The sequence below is a fragment of the Astyanax mexicanus genome, chromosome 22 (assembly GCF_023375975.1).
Source record: "Astyanax mexicanus isolate ESR-SI-001 chromosome 22, AstMex3_surface, whole genome shotgun sequence".
Classification (NCBI taxonomy): Eukaryota; Metazoa; Chordata; class Actinopteri; order Characiformes; family Acestrorhamphidae; genus Astyanax; species Astyanax mexicanus.
Genome location: NC_064429.1, coordinates 14,733,825 through 14,742,982, shown reverse-complemented (window position 1 = coordinate 14,742,982; position 9,158 = coordinate 14,733,825). Strand labels below are relative to the sequence as shown.

Below are 9,158 nucleotides of genomic sequence, written 5' to 3'. Positions count from 1 at the left end.
TCCTCATGAGCAAACTGCTCCAGTTGTCTCAGGTTTGAAAATTATGACTTATTCAGACATCATGTTTCATCTCCTTCCAAAGATGCTCAATAGGATTTAGTTCAGGGCTCATAGAAGACCACTTCAGAATAGTTCAGTGTTTTCCTCTTTGCCATTCTTGTGTGCTTTTAGCTCTCTCTGTGTTTTGGGTCATTATCCTGTTACAAGACCCATGACCTGCGACTGAGACCAAGCTTTCTGACACTGAGTAGCACATTTCTCTCTAGAATCTCTTGATAGAGATTTCATTGTATCCTGCACAGATTCAAGACACCCTGTGCCAGATGCAGCAAAGCAGCCCCAGAGCCTCCTCCACCATGTTTCACAGTAGGGACAGTGTTCTTTTCTATACATGCTTAATTGTTCCGTCTGTAAACATTGAGCTGATGTGCGTAAATAAAACGACCCATTTTTTTCTCAACTGTCCATAGGACATTCTCCCAGAAGCTTATGGCTTGTCAACATGTAGTTAAAAGTGGTAAATTCTACCTACTCAAATTCCTGTAATTGGTCTAAAATTCTGAACCATCTAGAAAACTGTTTTCACACAGCAGACAAATCTGACCATGGTTCAGTAGATCTAAGCAGACTACCTCTTTTGGTTGGACCAAACTCTAGTCCTTTGGTTCAGACCATGGTTCATGGCCCCTTTTAAACCTGCTATTTTGGTTCAGACCCAAACAAGATGGGTGTTTAACAAGCTTAAAACTTTCTAACCACAAACTTATGGACTGTCACTTTTAAGCTGCATTATGTAAGAATTAGCATGTTTTACACTGTATGTGGGAGTCTAATTTACTTTACTTTTCACCACTCCCGTAAATGCACTCATTTACCAAAAAACTCTTACAAACCCAGATAACAGCAAACTCAGCATGGAGTTATTCATGTCTAAGGCAGATATGTGATGTGTGGGCCTGTCACCCATTTGAAAGATTTTAAGGTTTTTCCATTTAATGCACATATTTTGTTGAGATGTTCAAAAGATTTGTATTGCTTTCTAAACATTGTCTCTTCATTTACTCAATGGTTGAGTACCATTGCTGCACAGTGTTGCCAATAGACAGTAAAAGGATATTTTGGCATTTGTTTTTTCTAAAGAAAAAAGGTCCCCGGCAGGGCTACTCAGAGTCATTTTCCATTGCAGACGTTAGCAGTAACGGTCTCTTCCTGTCCACTGCCGGCGTGAGCAGGCAGGACGCTCTCTCCTCACATATCCTTCCTCCTCCTGAACAACATGCTCAGATTATGCTGTTGATCAAAAACATGGAAAGAGGAATGTTCAACCAATACAGTCCAAATACTATAAACAGGAATTCCATTTATTCACACGAGATATTCAGAGCAGCTCAGAGTATTGAGGGTGATTTTAGACAAAAATAATAAACCAACAAAAGACACGTAAAATAAAGTTCTAAATAAAGTATGAGACAAATAAACACATACGTAAACTCATAAGTTACTTATTTATACAATTTTATTCTAATAATTTCAATATTCACTTCCTCTGCAAAAAAGGGCACATGCTAATATTTAGTAGGACCGCCTTTAGTTTTCACAAACATTTACTCATGTCCAGAGAGCTTTATTAAAATTTCCACAAAATCTTGATTGTATTGATGATGTGATTTAAAGCACATTCCAAAGATTCTCATTGCTGTTCCCAAAGGTCTGGACTTCATGCTCCCTGAACCCTGCACTTCTTCACAATTCCAGCCCCATGAATCCTGGCATTGTCATCTTGGAATATGCCTGTGTCATCAGCGAAGAAAAAATTAATTGCTGGAATAACCGGGTCCATATTCAGTATATTCAGGTAGTCAGCTGACCTCATTCTTTCAGCACATACTGTTGCTGAACCTAGACCGGACCATCTGCAGCAACCCCAGATCATAGCTCACAAAACAGAAAATGCTTGCATTAAAATATTAAGGACTGAAATCTATTAAGTAATTTTCACCTGTAATTTTCTTAACATTACATGTATTTGTGTTCAGTGCTTTACCTATTAGAACCTGTATGTAAGCTACACTTCAGTCCTTCACCCTCATATGTACAGTTTTATAATTATTAACCTCAGTTTTTAACTTAATTGGTCCTAGATCTAAACCCTGTGGTACGCCACAAGATATGATATATTAATCAACAGTTGATTGCATTTTTTCCATTCCATTTCATAGTTAAATCAGGTAGTAAACACTGCAGTTCACTGCTTGGTACTCTTGTTTCCTCTGTCTAAATCTTTCTGAGATTCTCAGTATGAATATTGTTTTAACCAGAAACAATAATCAATCAAGAAACGTACCTAATCAAACTAACATACAGACAGACACTGGCAAGCTCACACAACAGGTGTAGAAATATTGGCAAAGGATATGGCATGAACCATTTATATGTGGATTACATGTCTATCTTACTGTGTTTCAGTGAAATGGCTTGTAGGTGGTACTTGGAAGTTGTAGTTGGGTCATTAGTGGTATGTGGTCTAAAATGCTCTAGCGTATTGAAGCTGTTTTTGCTGGCTAGCCTTTAGCCTTTAAGACTTTCAGGCTACACAACACGAAAACGAAGGGTATTCTATCAGTAGTTTCAATTTGTTTTATAAACGCACAGTACAGTTCCAGTTAGATGTTTTTTCCTTTTAATTACCGTTTTTATTAGTTTCAGTTAAAAAAAATGTTTTTTCACTTTCAGTTTTGGTTATTTCGTTCGTTTTGGTTAACGATAAAAACTGGTTACGTAGCTATATTGTGATTATCACGCCAGAGCTTTATATATAAAAAATATATAATTAAAAAAGCAGATGCCTACATCTCAGACTATTTTCTAGAGCCCGACCCAAGTTGGGTTCAGGCAGAAAATCTAAGCTCTACATAGATCCCTTGTAGACATTAAAAAATGCTAAACTAAACTGGAGACATATCAAACTGCCTATGTTAGCTAACAAGTTAGTTAGCTAGCTAATCTAGCTAACTGAGCTGCGCTACATTACATGCTTAACCTGCATCCACAAATAAGAGTTTACCTTTCTGAAAGTCCTTTGGTGGTGAGAGAAATGCCTCATAATGTTCCCTGTGTTTATGTTCCGCTGATTTTATCACATATAGTTTGTGCTGAGTTTTGTTCTCCATGGCAGCGCAGATGAATGTTTCCTAGCAGTGTTTATTACGGTTACCGGGAGAGACGCTGTGTGAATCAGCTGGGGTCCGTGTGTGTGGCTCGGGGGAACCGATGGGTTATGCTACCCATCGATATGTGCTTCTTTACAGCACTGAACAACATTCTTTTTTGTATGATTTCATGTTTTAATGATAATTCCTTAAGTTTTTATTGGGAACATTAAACAATCTGCTTAAATGTAAAAAAAAAAAAAATGTAAATAGCAGTTAAAGCATAGTAATGGCAAGTTAAAAAAAAAAAAAAGAACTGTAAAACTATAAAAATACGGTTTATAGTCACCTGTATGACCATAACTTTTTAACAGTAAAGAAAAAAAATGGATCATAGAAACCTATGCCACTTGTTCTTGAAAATGTTTTATGGGGTGGTCTGGACAAATACTGCCAGAAAGGTCCAAATTATTATATGGAATAATAGTTAATTAAAAACGATTTAATTTACTATTTGTTGTACTTTTTTTACATCACATAATTAAAAGTAACTAACTTTTACTCAAAGTACATTTTAAATTGAGTACTTATTTACTTTTACTCAAGTAGATTTTTAGATGGGTACTTTTACTTGAGTAGAATTTTAGCAAAGTAAAAGGTCATTTTACTTAATTACAATTTTCCAGTACTTTTTCCACCTCTGGTCTCAATCCCTTGAGTTCCCTCTACTTGGTGTGGGGAAATCTCTTACTTTCACTATTAAACATATACCTGAGTTCTAGTGTTGTTTTTCTATGATTTGATTTCACCAAATGTTTAAATGATTGATGATCATGATCAATCAAGAGTTTTTTCCAACCACATTTGCTTCAAGATGCTGTTTCCCCACTGTCCTTCCACGGCTTAATAATGCGCTGGACGGTGTTTAACCCAATTTTAGTAGTTTCAGCAATAATTTCACTCTGCTGAAACAGATAACATCTATTCCGCAAGCACAAAATGAGTCTTTCCACAAACTCAAATGCATGCAGTAGTTATTCAATGGGAGGCTCCTACCTATTTGCACGCGGTGTACATCACATCAACCTGTTCAGAGTATGTATTGTAAGTTGAGTATACTTAACTCTGACTATACTCATCTTTTCTATACTACATACGTCATGCTTAAAAACAAGTTGGCATTATTAATTAATACGCAACTGGAACACACCCATAACTTAAAGGCCCCTCACCCATTACTTGCTGGTGTATTCAGTGTCATTTTCCCTTTCATTCTGTTTCTGAAACAAAAGTGAGGACTATTGACTCGCCCTGCATCTGCTCACACTTTCACCATCAAACACAGAGAGGTCTATCAATCACAGCAACTTCAACTATTAATAGTTGAATTAGTTGATTAATAGTGACTAACAATTGGTTAAATATTGTAAAAGTTAAGGAATATGTGGTTAGAGGATGAGGTTCCTACAGAAGAGTAGCTAAACATGCACACACAGTAAAAACACTACTATTTACTGAACACACACACAAAAAAAAAGAGAGCCGCTTCTGTAAAGGTCTTTATTATGTCTATTGTTATGCAGCAGTACCGTGACAGCGATTGACAGGCGACGGAAAGGATAGATTTACATCCGCAATTACAACACAGACATAACCCCGCCCCCCTCCCTCTTCAATAGATTCTCACCAAACTAGGAACTGTTAAACCGAGGAAAAGGGCAAGCAGCTGCTCATCTATCAAACTGATAAAACTCAAAATCTATAAAACAAGAACAAAACTTCAACACTCGGCCATGCGTTCATAAAATTATACAGACTTTTTTTTTTTTTCGAAAATCTATTGCGCGATTAGATAGAGGCTTATTAATGGTCATATATTAGAGATCACATATAGCCTACAAAGAGCTACATATGGTCATATATGTATATGTACACACAAAGATACATTTGGGGATTACAACACTATGAACACAAGGAGCTCGGGCAGACTTGGGTCAACTGCTGCTAATTTTAATACATTAATATTAATAACATCGTTTATACTCAGTCTAGAACTGACCTGCTCCTTCAGGGTGCATCACTTCCTATGCAAATCTAGTAAAGCAGAAGCAATACAGAGGATTGTGGTGCAAATGCTGTGGTCTTTAGCACAGCGCTGTTTTGACCTCACTTTAGTTCATTTGACATCCTGTACAAACCAATTGACCACTGGAAAGCCCACTGTACATGTATTGGACCCAAGTCTGCTCTCAAGGATCAGTGTCTTTTTAGAAATGCAATACAGCTACTCAACAAAAGCCTGTGAACATGAGACACTTGCACAGTCTAGCCTTTGAACAAGCTCAGCTTTACACCACTTACATATATCAGGGTATGGTCAGACTGATAGCCCCAATTTGATTTGGATTCAGACTTTTGATAGTGTGGACAGCCAAAACCGCATAAAATTAGATTTTGCAAATCAAATCTACTGTTTCACAATGAAGAAAAATACACAGAATTGTATTGTATCATAGTAAACACATCTGAAGGAGTTTTGAAACTGACTTACAAATCGGATACATTAAAACTCAGTCTGGACGCTCAGATCGGATTCCTAGAAACGCGTCTCAGCCTGGACGCTCAGATCGGATTCCTAGAAACGCGTCTCAGTCTGGGCTTAGATTGGATTCCTAGAAACGAGACTCAGCCTGGACGCTCAGATTAAAATCGTAGAAATGCATCTCAGTCAGGACACTCAGACCAGATTTCAATGAGACATGTTACAATGTGACAAACAATGAGCTCTGTAAATAAAGAGTGACAGAAAGAGGTTTGTGGTGTTCGGACAAATCAAATCTATTTCAATCTAAAGTGAAAAATCTGGACCGTCAGTCTGAACACAGCCTTTAAGGAGGTTTAGGAGGCGCTTCACAAATGGCTAAAAGCTGACAGCCTTCAGGATGTATTAGCTCTACAGAACACATGCGAGTAGGCTTCAAAACGTTCAGTCAACGTTGTTACATTCATCACAGCACGACGAATGTACAACTGGGTCACAATTTAGCTTAGGATCTGTGGTTATGAGGAATGTCTCCATCCAAAAAACAAAAAGTTACAAAAAGAAATGATCAAAACAAAAATAAGAAAACCCGTCGCAAAGTTACATCGCAAAACTTAAGTTATTGTCAAATGTTTTTTTTTCTCCTTTTCACATAATTAAAAATCGCAGCCACATTGTTGAGTCTTTTCCTAACTGGTGTGGTTATCTTTGAGCTGAACCTGTTCTCAACCTTGATAAATTGTGTTAAAAAACAAAGAAAAATTAGCTTAGCACATGCTATGCTAGCTGACTAGCAAAATAAGCCACACTTTTAATGGGAAATTAAATTTAGTTAATAGAATTCTTTTGCAGAAGGTGATGGCATACATCGCCTCAAAAGTGCCAGGACCTTCATTCTATATTTCAATTCCTTAACTATAATTAAATAATTGTGCGTTTTTAGGTCCACGTCTTTGTATGGAAAGTACAAGTAGCCACCAGACTAACCAGCAGAGGCTACCTGTGTTTCCAGTTGGTATACAGACATCCTCAGATTTCCAAATGAAATCAGCACAAGCAAAATCTTTTATTTAAAATCACTGATGTGAGCACATCAAAATCAATCAATAACCTGCTCTTTCAGGAAGTCCAAAAAGTGTTGCATGTGCTGAAAGCTTTAAGAAATCATGGCATGCCCCGGAATTCAAAAATCGGAAATGAAGCTAGGCATTTCCCCAAGCTGCCGCTGTCGGCCCCTGAAGGGCACCAGTGGGAAAGCTTTGAGCCAATGTGACACTCAACATTCTTTTTTTAATTCTTAATTTTTTAAAGTAACTTTTTATACAAGCCACAGAACGATGTCTGGAGAAGTTACTGGCATGCACAGAGACCTAGAGGAATCGATTTTCGCACCACTGGAATACACAGAATTTGAAATGGCCACGGGAGTCTGTGAAGCTTGTGGAAGTTTAGAAGCCATCGTAATCCTTCTTGTCTTTCTTCCCCTCGCCCTCGAAGCCGTCGGTGCCGTCACTGTTGTCACGTCGCCTCTTGCGATTGTTCCTCATGTTGAAGCGCTGGTTCAGCTGAGGCAGGGGGTCCATACCCAGCACCTTGTGGATCTGACGGAAGGCCAGGAGTCTCAAAGCGAACTGTGAAAACAAGAAGGCAGGAGGTCAGTAATGACCACCCAAAAACCACATGCAGACTGAGAAATTAATTAAGCTATAGTCTGCTATTAAAACGAATAAAACCACTTGGAGTAGTGAAACATAATTAGTACAAACTTTTGTTGAATAGCCGACTTCCACCTCTACAGAAATCACTATTTTTACACCATTCACAAGCTCAAAGTAGCTTTGCACTAGATTAGGAAGAATTGAGGGCCCTGATGTTTAAAACGAGGCACTGAGAACTTAGTCTTTTAATAAACTACCCGTTTTTAACTTTGTTTAAATGCCTTATAATTCCGGTGCTCCTTATTTATGAATTCTACTAGTCAGGTTGTAAGGAGCAGTAAAGCCACTCCGCTAAAGTGCAGAGTAGGCCTGGACAATAATTCGATATCCGTATTTATCGCGATAAGAAATGTTTCAATAACGGTGATATCATTTCTGTGGCATATCGGTATGTATTATTTACAGAATCTATCACAGACAGGTGTTTTTTGGCGGTGTCAGTTCACTGCAGAGCTGAACGCAATCACCCTCCGTAGCCGGGCTATGTCAGTGCGTGATGACGTAATCACACAGGCACGTAGCCAGCTAGGCTAGGCTAGGCAAGGCTCGTCTCCGCTCCGCATCTAAAATGTCCCGCGATGAAGCTCGGGAACAGCGGATCTGTTACATATGTTTACAAAAGAATAAGAAGCTCTGCCTCTGTTGTAATGTAAAGTTATTTATATTGGTAATATGTATTTGCTTATATGTTTGTGTTTGACAGATATTTGCATGTAGCAAAATAAAAACATGACATAAGTGAGCATTGATTTTATTCTGACCATTTTTTATTTCTAAAGTATTATACAGTTTTTGTGAGAGGAGGCTTTAAAGACTTACATTAAAATTTCAGACAGTAGTGTACAGATTTTCATTGCAGGGATTCTTAGCAGTTTTTCTGAGGCCTTCAAAGTATTTATATCGATATAGAAATAACGTATCGACCGAAATTAAAGAATATATTGTGATATAAATTTTGGCCATATCGTCCAGCACTAGTGCAGAGTTATACAGGAGTTTAAGTTTAGTTCTCCAGCACCAGGGCTGGAGTAGCATTAGCCACTAACTGCTAATCTCTGTTCAAAGTTGAGTATTATCAGATTGTATCTTGCCGCTAACCCCGGCTAGGACTGCTGGAGTAGCTTTAGCATCACCAGCTAATCGCGCAAGCGCTTTCTTTGTTCAGGAGGTGAGTATATCTGACAGTAACCTGCACGTTTACCGTGTTAAAACAAGCTACATGTGACTAACTGCTAGTTAATATCGCCCTGGCTTACCAAAACACCCAGGATTACTCAGGTATAGCGCTGTCGGGTGGCATTAGCCGCTAATGCAATGCTAATGAAGTTTGCAAATATAAGCTAACTATAAATAAACTAAAGCACTTTACTCACACAATCAGTTTTCAGGAGAGAAATCTGTGTAGATAACATCCAGCACTCGTTTGACTGTCTTTAAAAGTTTTTTTGCATTACAGTTTTGTATACATAGCTTAGCTTTACTTTTTTCTCTTTGCGCCATATCAGCAACATGTTGGCTATTTTATGACAGACAATGTTTGTGACTCGAGCATCACAATCTTAAATCAGTGTCTTCATACGAAGGACTTCTAGAATATTAAATATTTTAGTCGGTGGAATCCTTTCAAACAGATTTCATATTTCTAACCCTATAAAAGTTATTTCTGGTGGTTAAAAGTGCATGGCAGTCTACTAAGAGTGTTTATTAGTTTGAGGAGTATCACAGAATTGGCAGGCTGGAGTCTGTTCG

The 9,158-nt window shown here is 38.0% G+C and overlaps 1 protein-coding gene across 3 annotated transcripts in view; it reads right to left on the bottom strand.

The window, feature by feature from the left end:
- Positions 1 to 4,695: 4,695 nt before the first annotated feature.
- zfr (zinc finger RNA binding protein) overlaps positions 4,696 to 9,158 on the bottom strand; it is a 28,516-nt gene continuing 24,053 nt past the window's right edge. For all 3 annotated transcript variants that reach the window (XM_049470622.1, XM_049470620.1, XM_049470621.1), the window contains exon 20: positions 4,696 to 7,322. In XM_049470622.1, coding sequence (XP_049326579.1) covers positions 7,140 to 7,322 — 183 coding nt within the window. In that variant the 3' untranslated portion in view covers positions 4,696 to 7,139. The remainder of the gene's footprint in view (positions 7,323 to 9,158) is intronic.